General features: G+C 36.0%; 1 protein-coding gene across 3 annotated transcripts; it reads left to right on the forward strand.

The window, feature by feature from the left end:
* On the forward strand, nucleotides 1-24,393 carry TOP2A (DNA topoisomerase II alpha). 3 transcript variants are annotated; one of them, XM_008518925.2, is made up of 35 exons: nucleotides 1-216; nucleotides 1,054-1,209; nucleotides 1,409-1,499; nucleotides 1,800-1,863; nucleotides 3,039-3,184; nucleotides 3,374-3,471; nucleotides 3,698-3,910; nucleotides 4,249-4,422; nucleotides 4,788-4,889; nucleotides 4,999-5,136; nucleotides 6,463-6,601; nucleotides 7,803-7,960; nucleotides 8,249-8,374; nucleotides 8,684-8,794; nucleotides 9,152-9,257; nucleotides 9,349-9,458; nucleotides 9,710-9,802; nucleotides 10,206-10,320; nucleotides 10,424-10,545; nucleotides 10,680-10,828; nucleotides 12,634-12,865; nucleotides 13,055-13,189; nucleotides 13,314-13,514; nucleotides 13,693-13,888; nucleotides 15,620-15,711; nucleotides 15,814-15,978; nucleotides 16,117-16,200; nucleotides 17,097-17,279; nucleotides 17,589-17,679; nucleotides 20,938-21,087; nucleotides 21,334-21,457; nucleotides 21,570-21,613; nucleotides 21,992-22,132; nucleotides 22,785-22,981; nucleotides 23,297-24,393. In XM_008518925.2, the coding sequence occupies exons 1-35, from the start codon at nucleotides 196-198 to the stop codon at nucleotides 23,420-23,422; spliced, it is 4,593 nt and encodes a 1,530-aa protein (XP_008517147.2). In that variant the 5' UTR covers nucleotides 1-195; the 3' UTR covers nucleotides 23,423-24,393. The 3 variants fall into 3 exon arrangements, with proteins under 3 accessions (XP_008517147.2, XP_070416571.1, XP_070416570.1); XM_070560470.1 differs by having other exon boundaries at nucleotides 170-272; XM_070560469.1 differs by lacking the exon at nucleotides 1-216 and adding an exon at nucleotides 268-424.
* The last annotated feature ends 1,136 nt before the right edge of the window (nucleotides 24,394-25,529 follow it).

Below are 25,529 nucleotides of genomic sequence, written 5' to 3' on the forward strand. Positions count from 1 at the left end.
GGGACACAACCGGTGAGAGCGAGTCAGGGATTGGCTTATCTGGTTTGGGCGGGCTAGAGGAAGGTTCAAATGGGACTGGAGGAACTCGCCTAACCGACGCGCGTCTGTGGAGAAGTCGCTTGCTCCGCGATCGTCTCGTGCGTCCCGCCGGTTTAGTCCCTCGCAGGGTTCTCGAGCCCCTTCACGACCGTCATCATGGACGTGTCACCGCTGCAGGTACAGCTCGCGGGAGAGGCGGGTCGTGGAGCGGTATCTCTGGCTGCCCGCGAGGGGTGAGGCTCCTGGGCTGTGGCCTGGCCGCGGCGGGCTGGGAGCCGGTATTCCGGGGCGACCCTGGTCTCCCGGGCTCGGCGTGATCGTGAGGGGGGTGAAACCCCCTTATGGTGCTGATAGTGAAGTATTCGCGGCTAAAGCGGCCTCGAGGGTGTTGTTTTCGTTTGACTGTTTCTAGGGACGGGCTTCGCCTGGTCCTGTAGTAAATGTGTGTTACCGTGGTCCGCGCGTGACTTGAAGCACCGCACACGGATGCTTCCCTCTCCTCCCCTCCGCTCGGAAACGGCGTTGAACGTCCCTGAGCTTGGGAGGGGCAGGGCACGGCACAGGGTTCCCATTAAGGAGCCGGCGTGTTGCTCAAAATCTGTCCTTCCTGTTCGGAACGTTAACACGGCCGGAGCATTGATCGATAGCCTCCCAAACGGCTGCTGAACAGGAATCTGTTACGTGTCTGGGACAGAGCAGGCGCTCAGTGAATGTTTGCGGAGTAGATGAAAGAACTGGGTGTATTTTGTTGCTAAACAAAACATTGGAGGAAAATATTTCCATGTCAGACAGACCTGGTGAGACCACACGTCTACTCACACTGCCACCCGGGAACCTGGCCTCAGTTGCCTTAAAATGCCGTATTTGCACAAAACGACGTAAACTTCACCAGCACCTACTAAAAGAGGACGATTTGTTATAGTGTGTATAAGCATATCATCATGGTAGACGTTTATCGTTTCTGATAAACCTATGGTTAAAAATCCCTTTTCTTCCTTTTTCTTAAATTGCTAGCCCATAAATGAAAATATGCAAATCAACAAAGCAAAGAAAAATGAAGATGCGAAGAAAAGACTCTCCGTTGAAAGAATCTATCAAAAGAAAACGCAGTTGGAACATATTTTGCTCCGCCCAGACACCTACATTGGTTCCGTGGAATTAGTGACCCAGGTAAAGCCAAGCTAATTACATGCAGTTAATTTTCCAGATTAATTTTCTATACTTCATGTACTTTGAGTGTCACTGGAAGTGGCTTAAGCTATCGTATCTATATTGTTGTATTTACTCCAGAAGACATTACAGTAATCATGATGATAAAACAGAGTCAATATAGGGTAAAAATAACTATGTTCCTTTGCCTTATTTCTAGCAAATGTGGGTTTACGATGAAGACGTTGGCATTAACTATAGGGAAGTCACTTTTGTTCCTGGTTTATACAAAATCTTTGATGAGATTCTAGGTGAGTAAATTCTTTCAGATAAAGATCTACTAGTCCAAATCCTTCATAAAAAGCATCATTCCTAGCAAACCCTCTGTAGCCAGAGCTGTGTCATTTCAAACAATACCTGGCAAAGGTGAGGCAGTTTACTGGAGTCAGGAAGTTGAATTGTTTTCTAGGAACAGTACTCTGAATAAAAATTGCTAAATTAACATCTCATTAATGCTACTCCTGTGCTGTTTGAGATTTTTTTCTTTCTATATCGTAGAGTTATAGAATGTTTTTTTAAATACTTCACTTACAAATGTGTTTTATTTTCAGTTAATGCTGCAGACAACAAACAAAGGGACCCAAAAATGTCTTGTATTAGAGTCACAATTGACCCGTGAGTCTCTTGGTCTTTTGTTGTTATAGCTCATTGTTACTGTTAGTTGCATTTACTTGATTTATAAGGAGGTTGGCTTTTTTTAAATGAAAGTTTGCAAAAGCACAGAAAGGCAGAATGCTAAAATGAATAATCGATGATACCTATCACCTAGATTCAACAGTTATCAACACTTTGCTATATTTGCCCCATCTATATTTTTTCTGAAGCATTTTAAAATAAATTACAGACATTATCACACTTCATCACTAAATACTTCAGTAAGCATCTCCAATAATTACTGTCAGTATTCTGGGGTCTAGAGCTTTAACTTTTTCTTCTGATGCTATTCAAATAGTAAACCAGCAGGTGGTGATAGAGAATAATTTGATCTAACATTTCTGGTTATAAATGCTGAGTGTCCTTTTGTGGGTGGCGAGCATCATTATTTCACCTTTGTATTAGCCTGATCAGTTATGACATAAACTATACTTTAGGTTCTTTTTGGGAAATGTAGGTGTTAATGATGTACTTGAATGCTCTTAAGGACTTGGTATCATTGTCTTTTAAAAAATATGGAGTTAGTTTTAATTAGTCTTTTTTTTTGGATAATACTAAGTACTATTTGAAATAAGAACCATAGTGTGTATCCAGATAAAATATATTATCTTCTGAAAATTAACTTCAATTAAGAGATAAATAGTCCAAATAAATTTTTAGCATTTTATTGGCAAGGAGGGCAGTTTACAGTTGATAATGTCTTTGCCTTTCATATTTGTTTTGCAATGTGCTTTGTTGGATGGAAAAGCTAAGGGAGCTGGGATAGTACAGATGATCCTCTTAAAAGTGGTATAATAATACTGTTTCCAAATTTTGTCCTTTTCTTTCCATTGGGCATAAATCATTTCCCTCTGTTCCCTAACGTTTTAAAATTTCGTGTTTTTTCAGCATTATCAGTGTCTGCCCAGGTGTTGGAAAAGATTTAAATTTTTTTCCTCTTGGCTCCTATTTTAGGAGTGTCAGGAACTAAGCATGATAGGAAAGGTATTTCTTGCTGAATTTCAGAAGGTATATATGAAAACGAGTCATAAAGAAATTGAGACTTGTGAATTTATGTATTTTAGAAATGATGATATTAAAATATTAAGCACAAGTTTAACTTTTGTTTTACAATAAAAATGTCAATCTTTTCTTAGGGAAAACAATTTAATTAGCATATGGAATAATGGAAAAGGTATTCCTGTTGTTGAACACAAAGTTGAGAAGATGTATGTCCCAGCTCTCATCTTTGGACAGCTCCTAACTTCTAGTAACTATGATGATGATGAAAAGAAAGTAACAGGTAGAGTATTGAGAAAAATAAAGGAAATATTTGTTGCTGAAAAAATGCATTTTTTCAATGACTATGTGTGGCATAAAGTTTAAAAATATGAGAGTAAATCTATAATTGAATACCTTTGCCAGTGATTAAGAAATAAAGCTGTTAATGAGATAATAACAATTAAGTAGTATTTTTTATTTATTTGCCCAGGTGGTCGAAATGGCTATGGAGCCAAATTGTGTAACATATTTAGTACCAAATTTACTGTGGAAACAGCCAGTAGAGAATACAAGAAAATGTTCAAACAGGCAAGTAACTTGGTATCTTGTGCCTTGATTATAAATTATATTATAGCAATTTATAATCGCGTTAATGGTTGGTTTAATTTAACATAATTTGTAAGCTAATAAATTATGGAAAGTTATTCTTGAACATATATTATGTTATTTTTTAGGATTTATAAATTTGTATTATTTAGTTGTAGTTTGTGAGATGACTTAAATTTTTCGTCTTTCCTATTCTTTACTTCTCTAGACATGGATGGATAATATGGGGAGAGCTGGTGAGATGGAACTCAAGCCCTTTAACGGAGAAGATTATACGTGTATTACCTTCCACCCTGATTTGTCTAAGTTTAAAATGCAAAGCCTAGACAAAGATATTGTTGCACTAATGGTTAGACGAGCATATGATATTGCTGGATCCACTAAAGATGTCAAAGTCTTTCTTAACGGAAATAAGCTGCCAGTAAGTATTTTCCTGAGTGTTAAGGATAATGAGGGACTTGTGAACACTGTCAAAAGCACAATTGATTTGTTTCCCTCCATATGTTTTTCCTACCACTTCTCAGATATGTTTCTGATAAGAAAACAGTATTCCATATTTTTCAGTCAGCTCATTTTAAACTTACTGAAGGAAATTTCTTTCTCAAAAAAACATCTAAATTCGTTTGTGACCTTTAATGACCATTCTCTTATGCCCATCAGTGAACACTATTTCATTAGTTTTGAAAAGTCCTCATAGCCCGTTATTGAATCTACTTTTTATAACTTTTTTTTATACCATTATTTTTAATTCCTGTACAGGTAAAAGGATTCCGTAGCTATGTGGACATGTATTTGAAGGATAAGGTAGATGAAACTGGCAATCCATTGAAAATTATACATGAACAAGTAAACCACAGGTGGGAAGTGTGTTTAACAATGAGTGAAAAAGGCTTTCAGCAAATTAGCTTTGTCAACAGCATTGCTACTTCAAAGGTAATTTTACTGCCAAATTATTAATCATGATTTATCTTTACATATAAGTGTTCTTACTGTTTTTAATATGTAAGATGAATTTGAGTATTTGGCTACTTTGTTATAAAGGAAGGTAAGTTAGATTTTTTTATGCTGAGGAAGATTCGCCCTGAGCTAACATGTATGTCAGTGTTCCTCTGTTATTTGTGTGTCACTGCTGCAGCATGGCTGCCAGCGAGTGGGACCTGAGCCTGGGCCGCTGAAGCAAAGCATGCTGAATTTAACCACTAGGCCACAGGACCAGCCCTAGATTTTTTTTTTAAATGTTTGATTATTATAATTTTAAGGATTCTGAGCTTTGCAATTTGGTATTTTTCCTCATTTAGGGTGGCAGGCATGTTGATTACGTAGCTGATCAGATTGTCACTAAGCTTGTCGATGTTGTGAAGAAGAAGAACAAGGGTGGTGTTGCAGTAAAAGCACATCAGGTATGGTGTTTTAGAACAGTTTTCTTTTTCTAAAGTCAAGGAAGAAGAGAAAGGCTATAAGTAAAGCATGAGTAAGTTTTTAGTGATTTAATACCAACTTTTACTGCAGGTGAAAAATCACATGTGGATTTTTGTGAATGCCTTAATTGAAAACCCAACCTTTGACTCTCAGACAAAAGAAAACATGACTTTACAAGCCAAGAACTTTGGATCAACATGCCAATTAAGTGAAAAATTCATCAAAGCTGTGAGTACTTAGAGGGTAATAAAAAATAGAAGTACCTTACTTTATTTTCCATTGCCCTTCTTGGTTCTGCAGAAACAAAGATTCCTCCCACATGCACTGCTCCAAGTCTTCTCACTCTGAAAAGGAAATTAAAAAAACAGCTTTTATCTCACTGGTCTTACCCAGGGCCTTAATTACCATCTATATGCCTATATTTCCCCATTACATATCACCGTTCAGTTTAGATCAGTTCTGAATTCAGCCCATTTAACTGCATTGAATGCAAGCATTGAATGCCTAAGGTTGCTCTCAGTTGACACATCCACAACTGAATTAATTATCTCCATGCTTAATGATCTCCACACAAGGAGCCCCCCACTTCCCCAGAATAAAACTATTTCCTGTCTTAGTAAAAGGCCCCGGTCAACCACTAGACTGCATAAACAAGAAAGCTGGGAGCCTTCTTTTCATCCTCCTTACTCTCTAATCCAACCAGTAAGAATCACCTCTTGAATACCCTGGTAGCCTCCTACTATCATCTCTTTTCTGTGTTACTATAATAGGTTCTTAAACGTTCTTACTGTTTCAGTCCTTTTTTTTGCAATGCTCTTAAGTAATCTTTTTGTGTTAAAGCACACATTTTTGTCTTCACTCTTGACGTCTTTCAGTGACTTCTTCTCTTAGAAAAAGTCCAAGTTCCTTATTTGGCCTGTAAGACAGTGCCATGTCCAACCTCATCTCAGTGCCATTTTTTCCTATGTGTAAGTTTCAGTCCTACTTGCTTTAAATTACTCAAAAGCATAGTACTCTTCCCCTCCTTAGAGCTTTTTCACATGCTAATCCCTCTGCTTGAAATGCTTTTCACCTGGCTAACTACTTTAGGTCCTAAATGTCATTTCCTCAGGAAAGCCTTTACTTTCTACCCCTCTTCCCAACTAAGTTGATTCCAATATAGTACTGGGCATATATTATTATATATAGCACACTTTCCACTTATCCATAACATCACACTTGTAATTTCTTGTTTCTGTCTTCCATGTTGTATCTTAAATTCCATGAGGACAAGGACCATGTCTAATTTGTTTTAACCATTAGATCTCCAACATGTGTCTCAGTGCCTGGCACAATATAAGTACATAGTCAGTAAATATTGAATAAATGAACCCAAAGGAACCAACTCCCTCAGTAGTGATAACCTGAGACAGAAAGATGTGCCACCCTCTATCCAGAAATTATTGTTCCACCTCTTTTCAATCTTTGAAATATTTTTATTTTTATAGGAGCTGATTTGTATTCTGGATTTCCAATAGAACTCTTCTTTCCTAACATGAGTCTTCTCCTTTTCAGGCAATTGGCTGTGGTATCGTAGAAAGCATACTAAACTGGGTGAAGTTTAAGGCCCAAGTACAGTTAAACAAGAAGTGTTCAGCTGTAAAACATAACAGAATCAAGGGAATTCCCAAACTTGATGATGCCAATGATGCAGGTACTACACATTTAATAATGTTCCAAACTTTAAATCTTGTAGTTAATGTTTTATTCCTTAACAGCATACCACTGATATTTTTCCCTTGACACTTAATATGCAACAGAATTTGTTTTAACTTTGTTAAAAATCAACCAATTCCTTGTTATAGAACATTTAGGTTATTTCCAACTTTTGGCTGTTATAAATAATGTTGAAATGATTATTTTGGAGTATAAAACAAGGATATTTATGCAGTGATCTTTTACCTAAAGTACAGAAGGAAAAAGTTTTCCTTGACCCTCTTATATCCCTGGCTAGATCTGAGAATTAAATTGAGAAAGACAAACGGGAGAAAAGCATACAAATTTATTTAATGTAAGTTTTATGTGATACTGGAACCTTCATAAGGAAATGAAGATACAAAGAAATGGTTAAACCTGAGTGGTTTTATGCCAGGTTTGATGAAGAATGGAAAGTTGTGGAAAGATATGTTAAGGCAAAGGTTGGGCCAGCCCAGTGGTGCAGCGGTTAAGTTCTCACATTCCGCATTGGTGGCCCAGGGTTCCCTAGTTCGGATCCCAGGTGCAGACATGGCACCGCTTGGCAAGTCATGCTGTGGTAGACATCCCACATATAAAGCAGAGGAAGATGGGCACGGATGTTAGCTCAGGGCCGGTCATCCTCAGCAAAAAAGAGGAGGATTGGTGACAGATGTTAGCTCAGGGCTAATCTTCCTCAAAAAAAAAGAAAAAAAGGCAAAGGTTATGAGCTAAGTACAGTAAATGCGGGGAAACTTAGCAAGGCCTGTTCATTCAGATTCTTTTTGGTGTCCCTCTGTTTTGGAGATAAGAATGTTCCTTTCCTCTGGGTATAGGTAAGGCACCTCTCACGTAAGGGTCTTATGGCCTGCTTCACGAGAGAAAGTTTAGGGAGGAGGTCAGAGAGATTCCTGCTTCTATCATTTTCTCAAACTTCAGTTTAAAATAGTCAATAGGCCAAGGTGCCGTATTTTGGGGTACCATGTCCTGAACTCCATCACCAAGAAATATGTTTAATAGATGATCAAATGAATCTTTAGCAGCAATATAATTATTAGCTCCATTTTATTCCTAAACCAATGTGTTAGGAATTGTAAATTATTTGTGTTTCATCACATGTCTGAGTTAGTATATTTGAGAGTGAACTAAAACTAATATTAATTTGTGTGTTTTTATTTTAGGGGGCCGAAACTCAACTGAGTGTACACTTATTCTGACTGAGGGAGACTCAGCTAAAACTTTGGCTGTTTCAGGCCTTGGTGTGGTTGGAAGAGACAAATATGGGGTTTTCCCTCTTAGAGGAAAAATACTCAATGTTCGAGAAGCTTCTCATAAACAGGTAGAATATAAAAACCATCTTTAGAATGTAAATCTAGTTTTGTAATGCAGGACTTCATGCCTATTTTTCGTTCCCTCACTGGGCATTTTGAAATATATCTTGGACAGCTTGTTCTTGTTATTTTAGGAAATTGGATACGTTATATCATAACTTAACAGATCTTTCTGCCTTATAAATTAGCCTAATACAGAAGCTCAAGAAAATCCAAGCAACATATACTGTTGTATTTCGTTGTTCTTTTCAAATTTGTAAACAAAACATTACTTTTTTGGTGGATGTTCATTTCAGATAATGGAAAATGCCGAAATTAACAATATCATCAAGATTGTGGGTCTTCAATACAAGAAAAACTATGAAGATGAAGATTCATTGAAGACTCTTCGTTATGGGAAGATAATGATTATGACAGATCAGGTCAGATTTGTTGTCAAATACTTTATAGATTGTTAAAGTAAATTAAACGTGTCTTATTGTTTCATTGCTTTCCTGCCATGAGAGGAAATTATTTAACTTAAGAGTTTTATTCATTATCTCTAGTCCATATTTAATCAGATATTTTACTTATATAATGTATATTGCATATACAGGTTAAGTCAGTCTGAATTTGAAAAGCCTTTTCTTTTAATCCCCATAGAAAGTTTTTTGAGAAATTACCTGTGTCAATCATAATTTTTTTAGTTTCTAAAAGAATTTTTAGTGTTTTGGCTTTCCAAATATTTCTAGGACCAAGATGGTTCCCACATCAAAGGCTTGCTGATTAATTTTATCCATCACAATTGGCCCTCTCTTCTGCGACATCGTTTTCTGGAGGAATTTATCACTCCCATTGTAAAGGTATGCTATTTTCTAACATACCATAATGGGTATTTTAACATCCTACTCCTCGGGGCCGGCCCCATGGCCGAGTGGTTAAGATAATGTGGTCCGCTTTGGCAGCCCAGGGTTTCACCAGGTTCGGATCCTGAGCGGGGACATGGCACAGTGAGGTGGCGTCCCACATGCCACAACTAGAAGGACCCACAACTAAAATATACAACTATATACTGGGGGGATTTGGGGAGAAAAAAGAAAAAAAAAAAAAAGACCCTACTCCTCAACCATGGGTACACATATAATAACCCCAGTGATGAATGGTGGTATGCAGGAGATCCAGCAGTATGCAAAGCAACTGCAATGTTTCCTTTACCACAGGTGTCTAAAAACAAGCAAGAAATGGCATTCTATAGCCTCCCTGAATTTGAAGAATGGAAGAGTTCTACTCCAAATCATAAAAAATGGAAAGTCAAGTATTACAAAGGTTTGTAATGAAACTCATGTAGAACTTCTCATTTTGTTATATATCATTGTACAAGGTTATATGGAGTAACTTGGTGTTTTTGATTTTGTAGGTTTGGGCACCAGCACATCAAAAGAAGCTAAAGAATATTTTGCAGATATGAAAAGACATCGTATCCAATTCAAATATTCTGGTCCTGAAGATGATGCTGCAATCAGCCTGGTGAGTTTGAGTTGTATTTTACACATACATACTAGTTTTAGAAGTCAATGCTTTAGCTAGTCAGTTGAAACATTTAAATTTTCATATAATAGAATGTTTTACAGAATAGAATGTTTTCAGTAAACATATACCAGAGAAAGGAACCAGATGTTTCAGAAAATTGAGTTTTTGTTGTTTGCTTATTTTTTATAGAAGAGATATTTTGCAACCTATTAGTACCAGTGACATCTTTTTCATCTTCTAATTTGTAGGCCTTTAGCAAAAAACAGATAGATGATCGAAAGGAATGGTTAACTCATTTCATGGAGGATAGAAGGCAACGAAAGTTACTTGGCCTTCCTGAGGTAAAAATTTTACATATATGCCACAAAATATATTATTTGCTGACCTTTTAGAATTGATGTTGTAGCAAATTAAAGTCACTGAATAGTTATTTCAGTAAAAAGTTTAACAATAGATAACTACATAAATATTCTTATTCTTATTTAGACTGCTACATAAATGTATTGGACCTGAAAGAAATTACAAAGGCAATGTACTTTTTTTCTAATTATGCAGCAATTTAGACTTGCTTTATCTTTAAAACATGTAAAATACTTCCGCATAATTCTGTATTTTTGAGGGATTTACAATAGAAATTATACTGTTAAGAGGATTCTTTGTTTTATTTTTGTGTTAAGCGTTGTTAAGACCAGTAATATTTTTTATTTTAAACTAGATGATGTAATATTCTCTTTGGTCCCTCAGGATTACTTATATGGGCAAACTACCACATATCTGACATACAATGACTTCATAAACAAGGAACTTATCCTGTTCTCAAATTCTGATAATGAGAGATCTATCCCATCTATGGTGGATGGTGAGTTCTAATTTATTAGCCTGTTTTTATCATAAGATGGAAATTAATGCCAAGAAATTATTACATTGAGGATACTCATATTTGTACTTCTTTCATTCTGAAGGTTTGAAACCAGGTCAGAGAAAGGTTTTGTTTACATGTTTCAAACGGAATGACAAGCGAGAGGTGAAGGTTGCCCAGTTAGCTGGGTCAGTAGCTGAGATGTCCTCTTATCATCATGGTGAGGTAAACACACAATCTATGATGTTCCCAGAAAGTATTATAGCAGAAATACCTGCAAAGTCATAATCATGGATACATATTATTTAAAGCCTGCAGATTAGATAATGAACCTTTTTTCTCCCCTCCCCACCCCCCAGATGTCGCTAATGATGACCATTATCAATTTGGCTCAGAATTTTGTGGGTAGCAATAATTTGAACCTCTTGCAGCCTATTGGTCAGTTTGGTACCAGGCTGCATGGTGGCAAGGATTCTGCTAGTCCTCGATACATCTTCACAATGCTCAGGTGGGTATGCTTTAAATTTTTAGTGAATACTTGCCATTTCCAATTTTGAACTATTGTGAGATTTAGTTGACCAAAAATAGAAAAATTCAATTAATCAGAAAATGTGTATTTGATACAGATGCTTAGATTATTAATTTTCAAGCTCATTAAAGTTTAATTATGCTATTCTTTGCAATGAGCAGAAAATCAAAATTCTATTTCAGTTTGATGCCCGAGCCTTTCTGTCCCTTAGAAGTATTGTTTCCTTGCCAAACTATAAATGTTTTGCTTCCATTTCTTATATTTTCTTTTCTTTCTTCATGTAGAGCAGTGATTCTCAACCAGAGTAGATTTTGCCCCCCAGGGAACGTGGGGCAATGTCTGGAGACATTTTTGATTATCGTGACTAGGGGAGCTGTGCTACCGGCATCTAGTGGGCAGAAGCCAGGGATATTGCTAAATGCTCTACAATGCACAGGACAGCCTGCTCACAACAAAGAACTGTCTGACCTACAATGTCAACAGTGCTGAAGTTGAGAAACCCTGCTGTAGAGTCTGTTAGAGTAAAGAAGAACTTGATTCTTCCTAAACACCACAGTTGAAATTTTACTTTGTTTACTAGTCTATGGGAAGTACATTATGAATAGTCAATTTTCAGCTGTTATCTTATTCACCCTCAGCAGCACTGGATACAATTTAATCACTCCATCCTTGAAACTCTTTGTGTTTGCCCTCCAAGACACGAGGCTGTTGGTTTTCCTCCTTATTAGTCTTCTTTGCTGGATCCTTCTCATCTTCCCAACCTTTAAATACTGGCCTACCCCAGGACTCCTTCATCAGATCTCTTTCCACTAGCTATATTTACTTCCCATCCATGGATAATATCTCATACATCCAGTCTCAGAGCTTCAGCCCTGACCTCTAAATTTTATGCCCAACTACCCTCTCATTATTTATCACTTGGATGTCTAATAAATATCTCAAACATAAGTTCAAAACCAAATCCTTAGTCTTCCTGTCTCAGTAAATGGAATGCTATCCTTCTAATTCTCAGGCTAAAAATCTTAGAATCACCCTTGACTCCTTTTCTCCATACTTGCATCCAATTCATCAACAAATCCTATAGACTCCTTATTAGAAAACTACTAAGCCATCTCATTCATCTAAACTATTATATTCTACCATCCTTCTTTCTTACTGCAGCCAGTTTTTTTAAATAGGTCACTCTGATTCAGAACCTTGGAACTTCTTCATTTCAGAGTAAAATCTGAAGCCCTATTTTAGCTAACTAGACTCTACATGGTCTGTGTCCCCACTCCCCATGTCTTTTGATTCCATCTCTTACTATCTCTGCTCCAAACACACCTTGCCTCTTTGCCTGTACACAAACATGTCAAGCACATTCCCTCTTCAGGGCCTTTTACTTGTGGGTCCTTCTACTTGAAATTCTCTTTCTCCAGATAACCACGTGGCTCATTCTCTCAGTTTCTTCCCTGCTCAAATGTAATCCTATCAGAAAGTGCTTACCATTCTTTAGCATCCCCTCAATCACTCTTACCTACTTTATTTTTCTTCTTAGCATTTACCCCACCACCTGACAAAATGTATGTTTGTTGGCTACCTCTCTGTACTTCCATGTGAGCTCCTTCAAGGCTGAAACTTTATGTCTGCAGTCCCTGGCACATAGAAACTGCTCAAATATTGTTAAATCAGTGTTAATCAGCAAGTAAGGCCAAGGTAATGTTCATGTATATGTATGAGATAACACATGTCCTTTCCATCAAAGTTAAGTGTTTTTTGTAAAATAACATTCTTTGTTTTTTTAGCCCGTTGGCTCGGTTGCTATTTCCACCAAAAGATGATCACACATTAAAGTTTTTATATGATGACAACCAACGTGTTGAGCCTGAATGGTACATTCCTATTATACCCATGGTGCTGGTAAATGGCGCGGAAGGAATCGGTACTGGATGGTCCTGCAAAATCCCTAACTTTGATGTTCGTGAAATTGTGAATAACATCAGACGTTTGATGGATGGAGAAGAACCTTTGCCAATGGTAACCATTCTATATTAGGAACCTTAGTTTTCCTCTGGTTTCAATTCAGTAGACTATGGTTAAAGAAGACACAAATATAAGTTTATTTCATGCTTTAATGTTAGTTAGGTTTTTTGTTAAATAGTCTTGTGATTTCTGTTTTTAGTATCACATTTAGAAAATATATTCTTTTTTAAAACACCAATTTAGCTTCCGAGTTATAAGAACTTCAAGGGAACTATTGAAGAGCTGGCTCCAAATCAATATGTGATTAGTGGTGAAGTGGCTATTCTTAATTCCACAACCATTGAAATCTCAGAGCTTCCCATCAGAACGTGGACCCAGGTAAATAATTGTAGATTTATTTTTTTATTTTTATGATTTTAATACTTTTTGTGTTAATGCTTATTGATATTCAGGACCCTATGTTTTAGAAACTTACAAAAGGATTATTTCTTTCTTCATTCAGACTTATAAAGAACAGGTTCTAGAACCCATGTTGAATGGCACTGAGAAGACACCCCCTCTCATAACAGATTATAGGGAATACCATACAGATACCACTGTAAAGTTTGTTGTGAAGATGACTGAAGAAAAACTGGCAGAAGCAGAAAGAGTTGGACTACACAAAGTCTTCAAACTCCAGACTAGTCTCACATGCAACTCTATGGTATGTCTGGTTTTATGAGAGATACATATGTTTCCATTTATATTAAAGATTAGTATCGATTTTAAAAGGATATCTTAGGCTACTTTTATATTTTCAAAGAATAGGGTCACTTCTCTAAAATCATTAAAGATTAGCCAATTTATCTCTTGTTGGTTTTAATCTTGTTTTTCCTTTTCAGGTGCTCTTTGACCACGTAGGCTGTTTAAAGAAGTACGACACAGTGTTGGATATTCTAAGAGACTTCTTTGAACTCAGGCTTAAATATTATGGATTAAGAAAAGAATGGCTTCTAGGAATGCTTGGCGCTGAATCTGCTAAACTGAACAATCAGGCTCGCTTTATCTTAGAGAAAATAGATGGCAAAATAATCATTGGTATGTTTTTGGAATAATAACTGCCTGTACTAAAACCATAATCATGCCAAACTTCCTTTAAACATTTTTGGTGAGAGTAATGGTGGGGAGAGAGGGCAAAATCCATTTAGTTCTTCTGGTTACATATACAAGCATTTCTTTCAAATGCCTAATTTAGGCATTTATAGTTTGAAAGAGATAGCTTTTCCTAGATTGAGCATCTTGAGAAATCAAGATTTAGTTAACATTTAGACCGGAAGAGAATAGGGAGCTAGAAGAGGTCCCTGTGTAAACTGATCAAGAGAAGAGATAATAAGTCTGATAGGGAAAGAAAAGGCAGGAAGGAAGATTATAAATGGTTTATATTATAAGTAAATTGTATACTCAACACTGAAAGAATCATGTCCTAGGGGATTTTTTTTAAAGAGGTTCTAGAAGCAACAAAGTCAAAGTTTAAGTGACCAGGAAGAAAACAGTTTTGACTAAAACTGGAGTATAAGGAAGGTTAAAAGAAATAGCTCAACTCTGGCCAGGGCTAACTAGGAAAGCCAGATAGCTAATGGGTTATACAATAGCAAGTCCCAAAACATGACAACACAAGTTACTGGTGATCACAAGATAATTTTCTGATAGTACACAAAAATGTTTAACTTAGTGGTTACATGTTCATTTTCATAAATATTTTTTTAAATAACTATATATATACATATATATACATACAATAAACTACTACTCAGCCATTAAAAAAGATGAAATCTTGCCATTTGCAACAACATGGATGGACCCTGAGGGTATTATGCTAAGTGAAATAAGTCAGATGGAGAAAGACAGTTACCTTATGACTTCACTCATGTGGAAGATAGATAAACACACACATAGATAGCGACAATAGATTGGTGGTTACCAGAGGGGAAGGGGATAGGGGGAGGGCAAAAGGGGTAAAGGGGCACATATGTATGGTGACGGATGGCACCTAGACTTTTGGTGGTGAACACAATGCAATCTAAACAGAAGTCAAAATATAATGATATACACCTGAAATTTATATAATATTAAAATCAATGTGACCTCAATAGCAATAGCATATCAATCCCCCAGTTTCACAGATATTATTGCTTAAGGCCAAGCTAAAATGAGTGATATTGGACATGACTCAAAAGAAAAATATAAAGATTGTATTCAGTTGACTGGAATTTAGAAAATACTAAGGACTATCCAGTCTTCTTGAGGAATAAATATAGAGGGCCTAAAAATAAAACCTATGTCAAGTTAACTAATGAAAGGTGGTACTTTAAACCTCATTCTGTCTATAGCTAGTAACTCTCAATATCCCTCATAGTCTAATAAATTGAATGCAGTAGACACTGGAAAAAAGAAAGGGAACAAGTGCATCATAGAGAACCGTAGTCAAGGAAAATTGAGGTTTGGATGGGTGGCACTAAAAACTTGCCCAATCAAGTGTTGAAATTAAAAAACCAGGGGGTATAATTGAAGTAGATGTTATCAGACAAAGATTTTGACTGTTTTCTATTTTATGATTAGATCACAACTTCATATGTGATTTGACTGCCCCCTTGTGGTAATTTACATTTGTCAATGGTTTAGGGACTTGTCCATATACCAAGATGTACAAATCTATGCCAGATAAAGATAGTTTAATTTCCACTTTTAATCTTTTGATTTAATATGGTAAAACCTTATTCCTTTCCTAAAATATTGCTCAAAACTATTTGTTTATATTTTTTAAAATAGAAAATAAGCCTAAGAAAGAATTGATTAAAGTTCTGATTCAGAGGGGATATGATTCGGATCCTGTGAAGGCTTGGAAAGAAGCCCAGCAAAAGGTAATTTCTTGGGTAACATTTTTCTATATTATTAAAGACTGTATAATCTAATGTCTGTGTTTCACGTTTCCTATTAAAGCTGCATTTCAATTCCTCATTTAGGTTCCAGATGAAGAAGAAAATGAAGAGAGTGACAGTGAAAAGGAAACTGAAAAGAGTGGTTCTGTAACAGATTCTGGACCAACCTTCAACTACCTTCTTGATATGCCTCTTTGGTATCTAACTAAGGAAAAGAAAGATGAATTGTGCAAACTAAGAAATGAAAAAGTGAGTTGATGATAGGATGGTACATGTTGCTTAAGTTATGTCCTAATGATAAAAGCAAAAACTTAATTGTGTGCTTGCTGCATGAAAATGCTGTTTGGTGCACATGAAGTAACTTAATTTTCTGATTATTTTCTGAAGGAGCAAGAGCTGGAAACATTAAAGAGAAAGAGTCCATCAGATTTGTGGAAAGAAGACTTGGCTGCTTTTATTGAAGAATTGGAGGTGTGTAGTTTATAATGCCCGTGTTAGAATTTTTATTAATGAAATAATGTATTCTAGCAATATATCTCTTTGTGAAGAAGTTTCACAATTGGAAATAGAAAGAATATAGGAGGCATAATGAAACATTCCAAGATAACACATAAAAGAACGGATTATTAAATGCTATTAGAATAAAGTAAATGATGCCAGGATATATACTACCCAGAAGTTTTTGAACAAAGAGAGGAAAGGGCGCAGGAGTTGATTTTCATAAAAGGAAGGACCTCCTGGGACTAAGAAGATAAAGAGAATTTAAATGTGGAAGACTAACCCAATCCCCCAAGTCAACTTAAAAGGACAGAGAGCTAGCTAATCAGTAGTTTCAGGAGATCCTTTGTTACCTAAATCTCCCTAATAATGTTTGTCTTCCAACATTATTTTAACATAAGAAAAACATCTCATTTCGTAAATTAAGCTAAAAGACTTAGCATGCAAATTTATATTACATTTCAGTATGGATGTCCAGCTTGCAATCAGTTGATTAGATAAGTGTACATTACTGATATCACATCCTTTCTCATTTCTTATTTGAGTTTACAAATATACATATATATATGTATATGTTTTATCCTCAACCCAATTTCCCCTTCTTATTCTCAGAAAGATCAAGTGGTAGAATCAAGTAGAACCTAATCTTCTGTCTCCATACTTAGCTTTTCAAGGTGTGCCTTAATTATATCTTCACTGTTGTGGTGGTATATACCTAGTTATGGAACAGGTTATCACAAATTTATCTTAAGATGTAACAAATTGAAATCAATTTAACTGTTGCGTTTTAGTCTATCCCTATAAAGTAACACAGATGTTGTAATGTCTTTGTTAGCTTATAAACTTCCTTTCTTATATTCCTTTTGTAGGCTGTTGAGGCCAAAGAAAAACAAGATGAACAAGTAGGACTTCCTGGGAAAGGGGGGAAAGCAAAGGGGAAAAAAACACAAAGGGCTGAAGTTCTGCCTTCTCCAAGTGGAAAAAGAGTCATCCCCCGAGTGACCATAGAGATGAAAGCAGAGGCAGAAAAGAAATTTAAAAAGAAAATTAAGGTGAAACTCTTGAAAATGTTATACATAAAATACTTTAAGCATATTTCCACTTAAAATTGGGCAAATTATATTACAAAATTTCTAGTTCCATAGTTGGAATTTGTCCCCTATCTAATCATAACCATCTTATGAGCCTGATTTTTTAGTGTTTAAGTAGCTTGAAAAAATCATTCTTTTACCTTTATTCAGAGCTCCAACCAAAACTCAAAGGAAAAAAAAACACTCTTTGACCAGATATGTATTTGACCTTATATTATTCCAAATAATAAGTTGGCAGAATTTGACCATTTTTGTCTTGCTATCTTTTAGAGTGAAAATACTGAAGGAAGCCCTCAAGAGGACGGTACAGAGGTAGAAGGCCTAAAACAAAGATTAGAGAAGAAACAGAAAAGACAACCAGGTATACCATTTACGGAAAATGGTATAGAGTCGAGATTAAATTGTGTCTGTTACCTAGAATGTTCCACATAGATAATAAGTTCTTTTATTTTTTTCCCAAAGAATTTTTTTTTTTCCTTTTTGCTCCCCAAAGCTCCCCGGTACATAGTTGTATATTCTTAGTTGTGGGTCCTTCTAGTTGTGGCATATGGGATGCTGCCTCAGCATGGCCTGATGAGCGGTGCCATGTCCACACCCAGGATTCGAACTGGCGAAACCCTGGGCCACCGCAGCGGAGTGCATGGACCTAACCACTCAGCCACGGGGCTGGACCCAGGTGATAAGTTCTTATTAAGTAACATGAAGGAGGACTATGTCTGAAGTATGCCTGAACCTCCATAATATTGCCTGGGATTTGATTTATTTTAAAAAAGATCATTTTTTTAATGAAATAGTCTGTTAATTTGACAACTTGAATTCCTCAGTTGGGATCTAAAGAAAACAGTATATTAGATCCTACTTTTTTTTTTAATTTCTTCATTAAGATATTCACATGCTAAATTTACTCATTTAAGTGTACCATTCAATGGTTTTAGTATGCTCAGAGTTTTAGAACAATATCTCACTGCAAAAACAAATATTGTTTCCATTATGGTCATTCCACATTTCCCCCCCAACTCCTCCTAACCCTGAGGCAACAACTAATCTACTTTCTGTCCCTAGATTTGCCTGTTCTGGACATTTTGTATGAATGGAATCACATAATACATGGTCATTTTATGACTGGCTTCTTTCACTTAACACAATGTTTTCAAGAGTCATCCATGTAATAACATCTATCAATATTTCATTTATTTTTATTGCCAAATAGTATTTCATTGTATGGATATACTACATTTTATTTATCCATTTATCAGTAAGTGGACATTTGGGTCTACCTTTTGGCTATTGTGAATAGTGATGCTATGAACATTCATGTACAAGTTTCTATTTGGTCTTATGTTTTTATTGGGTAGATACCTAGGAGTGGAATTGCTGGGTCATATAATTATTTTATGTATAAGTTTTGGAGAATTACCACGCTGTTTTTGAAAGCAGCTGCACCTTTTACATTCCCACCAACAACATATGAGGGTTCTAGTTTCTCCACATCTTTACCAACACTTGCTAATTGTCTTCATTTTGATCTAGCCATCCTAGTGGATATAAAGTGGTATCTCATTGTAGTTTTGGTTTGCATCTCCCTGTTGGCTAATGATGTTCAGCATCTTTGCATGCGCTTATTGGCCATTTATATTTCTTTGGAGAAATCTATTCAGATCCTTTACCCATTTTTAAGTTGAGTTATTTGTCTTTTTTATTGTTGTAAGAATTCTTTATATATTCTAGATGTCACTTATCAGATAGATGATGTGCAAATATTTTCTCCCATTCTATGGGTTTTCACTTTCTTGAGGATGTCCTTTGGCGCGCAAGTTTTTAATTTTGATGAAATCAAATTTATCCATTATCTTTCTTTTGTTGCTCATGCTTTTGATGTCATATCTAATCTTTTGGGATTTACCCCTATGTTTTCTTCTAAGAGTTTTATAGTTTTAAGTATTACATTTAGGTCTGTGATTCCTTTTGAATTAATTTTTTATAAATGGTGTAAGGAAGGATACCAAGTTCATTCTTTTGCATGTGGATATCCAGTTGTCCCAGCACAATATATTGAATTGTCTTCACCCTTGTCAAAAATCAAGTGACCATAAATATTAAGGTTTATTTATGGATTCTCAGTTCTGCTCCATTGATTTATATGTCTATCCTTAAGTGTCTATTCTTGATAATGTGTGCTCAGTTCTGTGGGGATACAAAGGTGACTAAAACAAATGGAAATATCTTAGCATTAAAAAGAAGTAAGAAAAGTGTGTTGTGTGTGCCATGCTGTGCAAAATTCTATATTGGCCTTAGAATGCAGCACGCCTTTAACTTTAAACTTAGCTAGCAATCATTTAGCATGTAAAACCGATGAATCAGTTAAGTATTTTGAGCATGTATGTTCCCATCACTAGCAAATATTGTGAGGGCACGAGAAGTGGGAGAGCATGGGCATTTACCTTCAAGAGGTTTATCAAGAAAGAAAGGTAAAGCAGTATATACAGGCCATGTACGGATTTAGAGAAAGGGGAGGTCAGTGTGGGCACATGTAGACTATAGAGGCTTTGTGAAAGAGGTCAAACCTGGGCTAGAGCCTTGAAGATTGAGTAAGATTTAGGTATCCCTAGATTGGGAGAAGAAAAATGAGCATATAATATGTATGAGACAATGAAAAGGCCCTCTTAATAGAGTGGGAGGTTTTATATTGGGAAATAGAAGAAAATATAGTTAAGCCAGATTATGGAAAATTAGAAAACCAGGTTGTTGGGGGAGGATATATAAGATTAAATGCAACTAGGGAATATGAAATGGGTATACTTAAGGAAAATTCATCTAACAAGAATATGAAGAAAGGACTATGTCAGGCCAATAAAGAGACTGCCATTGTAACCTTTGTGGGCCAAGAAGAGGGAAGTAAAGATCAAAGGATGGGTATGAGAGTCATTTGGGGAACAGAATTAACAAGACCTAGTGACTTTAAACCTCCTAACTCATCAGCCATTAAATGCCCCTCAAGGTTTGGTCCTAGCCATTCTTTTGTCTTTGAATTGTCTCCCTTGCCTTGATTTCAGCAATAACCTTCTGTTGATCTCTTTGCATCTATTCTTGCCTCTTTCCAATCTCCACACTGCGATCTGAGAGAACTTTTTAAAATGGAAATCTGGTCATATAGGTTCAAAACAAAATCCTTAAGAAGACCAGTCACCCTCCCCCTGGCTTATGCTTTCCAGCCATAATGGATTTCTTTCACTTTCCCAAAGGCACTATGTTTTCTCACAGGGCCTTTGTACATGCACTTTCCTGAATTGGAATGTTTCATCACCCACCTCTTTTCAACTAGTTAACTCTTATTTAACCTTCAGATAGCTCTCAAGCATCTCTTTCTTAGAGAAGCCTCGTATTTATACACATGTAGATACATACCACATGCCCTACATAAACACATTGTATTTATTCATGGGATTAGATGATCAAGTTCCACAGGAGGAAGGACTGTATCCATTTCTGTTCACCATTGTATTCCCCGTACTAGCACAGAGCTCAATAATAAATATTTGAAGGATGGGTGGATGGATAGAGATGGAGAAAAATTGAGTCTAAAATTATCAAAAGTGGTTAATTTCTCTCTCCCTTCTAGATACCAAGACAAAGAAACAAATTACATTGCCATTTAAACCAGTCAAAGGAAAGAAGAGAAACCCTTGGTCTGATTCAGAATCAGATATGAGCAGTAATGAAAGTAATTTTGATGTCCCTCCACGAGAAACAGAGCCACGGAGAACAGCAAGTAAGGAAAACTGAAGAACATGCTAGATAGGCCGAAAGATTTGAATGGACCATACATTTCAGGGCACTTAATTCCAGAAATTGTTGTATCTTAGAGCAGTAATTATGTTAGATTTTTGAAAAACTAAAGCATCTTTTAGGATATTAAACTGAAGCTTAAATCTTCATGAAATGTTATATCAATCTGTGGACTAAATATTTCTCCTATTATCCTCTTTGATTCTTTTTATATGTATGTTTTTAATAGCAAAAACCAAATTCACAATGGATTTGGATTCAGATGAACCTTTCTCAGATTTTGATGAAAAAACTCAAGAGGAAGATTTTGTCCCATCAGATTCTAGTCTACCTAAAACTAAAAGTTCCCTAAAGTAAGTATCTTCTATAATATGGATTTTATGATTGCTTGTAATAGTCAGTAATATATTCTTCGTTGTTTGATACATTTAGAATTGGTTGTCAGGATGTTATTTTTTATTCTAGACATGCTAACAAAGAACTGAAGACACAGAAAAGTGCAGTGTCAGGTATGTGTTTAAAAATAGTGAGGAATCTGCTTTACTGGGGCACTCGGGTCCACCTGGGTTCTAATCTGGACTACACTATCCAAGTCCTGCCTTTGAAAATAAATGTAAGTTCTTGTTAGCATTACATTGATGTTGTACATTTAATATACTAAAAGTAATCATGTGCTTACTAGGTACTGTGCTAGGTGCTAGAGATAAAAAAAATAACTGTTTTCGCTGCTGGAAAACCTAGAAATTTTAACAAAGTTATAAGAGTGTGTTTTAAATATTCCAGAAAAGTCGCAGACTTGGTGTTTAAATAGAAATTCATAGCAGCAACAAAGCAGTAAATGGATTTTCACATGTTGCTTATATGTACTATTTTCCTTTCCACTGAAGTAACAGACCTTGATGCTGATGATGCCAAGGACAGTGTACCACTTTCTCCAAGCTCTTCAGCTGCTGATTTCCCAGCTGAAACTGAAATTATAAATCCTATTTCTAAAAAGAAGGTGACGGTGAAAAAAATAGCAGCAAAAAGTAAGCCTAAATCTTTGAGATGGGTTAATATTGGGATTAACTAACTGGCTGACACAAACCAATTTGATTTTTTATTCCCAAAATTTACTATTGATAATTGAAATTAAATCTTTTCCAATTGAAAGCAAATCTTTAGATCTTTATAATCAAAACTGGTGGTCAAGGGGCCAGCCCAGTGGTGTAGTAGATAAGTTTGCACACTCTGCTTCAGCAGCCTGGGGTCTGTAGGTTTGGATCCCGGGCACAGACCTACACATTGTTCATCAAGCCGTGCTGTGGTGGAGTCCCACATTCAGTACGGAGGAGGACTGGCACAGATGTTAGCTCAGGGACAATCTTCGTCAGTCACACACACAAAAAAGATGGTCAAAAGTTTTGACATCAGTGTGTTTCTCAAAATGCCAGGCATTATCTGGCTCATTCCTATAACATGGATAGGATTTAGAAACAATTGCAAATATTTAATGTAAAACATATACCTATAAAAAAATTGTATGCCTAAGGATACTTTGGTTCTCTAGTGTATTTTCAGCTCCATTGGGCTGTCTTTTCCTATGTTAAATAAAAGCAGTCAACAGTTTGCCAAAAAAAGTTCACAGTGAGAACAGTTCATCTAAGAGTGGCCATGATAAATGCCTATGTTGACTTGCAGGTCAGTCTTCTACCTCCACTACCGGCACCAAAAAGCCTGCAACAAAAAGAGTCAAGAAAGATCCAGGTTTGAATTCTGATGTCTCTCAAAAGCCTGATATGCCCAAAACCAAAAATCCCCGCAAAAGGAAGCCATCCACTTCTGATGATTCTGACTCTAATTTTGAGAAAATGATTTCTAAAGCAGTCACAAACAAGGTGTGTATTTATCCTAGTCAGTCCGTTTGCTATAGGTTTTTTGAAACAATAGTCAAGCTTTGCTCTTAATAACTTAGCACTTTTTTAAGAAAATAAATTTAAATCCCATAACCCATTAGCTTTTACTATATGTTTAGTTGTAACAAAGTTAAATATGCCACTTACTTAGTCAATGCAAGTTGCCTTGAATCTATTTCTTACTGCTTATTAGAAGGTGGAAAACTCCTTGAATTGTAGTCTGTTGATATATGTTTTACATTGAAATTATGCTGTCAGGTTGACATTATGCAAATTACTTGGGCTTTTGTCTTTTAGAAATCCAAGGAGAATGATGACTTCCATCTGGACTTAGACTCAACTGTGGCTCCTCGTGCAAAATCCGGACGGGCAAGGAAACCTATAAAGTACCTCGAGGAATCAGATGAAGATGATCTGTTTTAAAATGTGAGGTGATTATTTTAATTAATGGTTCTATTGAGCCCAGGACCAGTTTTAAAGTTACCTAAAGCTCTTGATTTCCTCCTTTCTGAATTTACTTTGGGGGAAGGTAGTTTTAATCTGGAGCCATCAAAGTGAAGTACGTAGACCCCAAGTGTCCAATACTGTCTAAATAGTAACCATCTCGTGGGCCTTGTTTTCTTCTCTGCTTTGTCTGTTTTGTCTGTTTTCTTTTGTCTTTAAAATCTGTTTTTAAATTCTTCTGGACAGGTAGCTGTGTGGTTACTTCAGCATAATGTACTTTGTTTATTGGCCATTAAGCTAAAATTGGATCACTTTGATATAAAAGTGTCTGCTCTGCCTCCTTTCCTACTTTCAGTATCTATGAGATAAAGCATGATTCTCTGTTTTATCTTAGTTTTATAGGTAATTCTCCATCAAATAGAACTTTGTAGTTCTAGTACAAATACTTCCCACTCAGCCTTTTATGTGCTGATTTTTTGTTGAAGCAATGAGAAATTGCTCATATTCTTCATATCCTTTTGAATACCACCAGAGGCTGAAGAAAAACACCCTGACTGTGTCTGTACAACCTCAACACAGTCAATAGGATGAAGAAAATTAGACCATAAGTTATGTGACTATCTCAACTCTTGACTTGTCCCCTCTGGCTGCCTCTGAGTCTAAATCTCCCAAAGAACAAATTTCTAGGGAGCACTGGATCACAGAAGAGTTAGGGACAACATTTGCGCAAAGATCGTACATATTATATCAATACCATACTCAGCAGTGAGCTATTATATCCATTTTGGGAAATTGCCATAATTTTCAATTTGTAAACTTTGAGACCTTTCTGCAGTGTTACATGTGTGTGACTTGAGTATTGTTATCAATGTTTTTGTAAATATTTACTATGTGTTTCCATTTAGCTTAACTTCAACAATTTTGTACTTTAATAAAATGTTCAAAACATTGCAAGTCATTGATTGCCCCTTTTTTGCCCCTGCACTACACCCTTTTCCTTACTCTAAAATATATCCCTTTTCACTTCCTTTTGAGAGCTATTCCGATCATATTCTGATGTGCCTGGCAGCCACAGTGATAGGTCTAAGAGATAGGCATCATGACCTAATAGAGGCCCATCAGGGTTTTTTTTAATGATTCCCTACTTTAACAACTATTTTGATAACCTGGTCAACTGCTTGATGATATCAGTAAATTGGGGCCACTGGCTAATCTTTTAGAAGAAGAAATGTTAGATAAATCCAATCCCTTCCTCACATCTTACACCAAAATTAAGTTCAAATAGACTAAATATTTAAATGTCAAAAACAAAACTATTAAAAAAGGTACTAGAAGAAAAGTAATCGTGAGTTACAGACGGATATCCTAAACATATCCCCAAGGGTAATGTTGACAAAGGGAAAATGAGCCCTTTCATCAGAATCTGGACAAAAGGCCAAGCTCTTTGTCCCAGCAATTCTCACTTTTAAGAAGTTTAGTTCAAGAGAATTGGACATGTGCCAAAAGCTGTGGAAGCACACACAAATTTGAGTTCAAGTAACACAGGAAATAGCAATATCCTGATTATAATTTTGCAAAAGGTTACCATTGGAGGAAAGTGGGCAAAGTGTACGAGGGGTCTCTGTACTATTTCTTTCAACTACATGTGAATCTATAATTATCTTCCAAAAAAGCTGTATACAAAGATGCTTATTGAAGTTTCTGTAATAATAAAATTGAAAGTAACCTCAGTGTCCAACAATGGGCGACATTTGGTAAAACAATTAGTTTAAACAAATTGTAGTACAATGGGAATACCATGTGTCCATTAAGAATGATCATGTATATTATCTATTGATGTGAAAAGATGTTCATGACATGGAGTGAAGAAAGGTTACAGATCAAAGGTGAAATCCCTGTCTGGTAAGTAGGCATTTGTTTATAAAATAAATTGTGGGAGAAAAGCTACAAACCCTCTCTAGAAAGAAAAAAATAAGAAATGTTTCCCTTTTAAAAGGAAAAGTTTGCTCCTAATCAGTAAAATGTCTATTATCTAAAAAGACTTCAAGTGAATACATTCCTTGACTTTATTCATTATTCCTTAAGC

Source organism: Equus przewalskii, chromosome 10 (genome assembly GCF_037783145.1).
Source record: "Equus przewalskii isolate Varuska chromosome 10, EquPr2, whole genome shotgun sequence".
Lineage (NCBI taxonomy): Eukaryota > Metazoa > Chordata > Mammalia > Perissodactyla > Equidae > Equus > Equus przewalskii.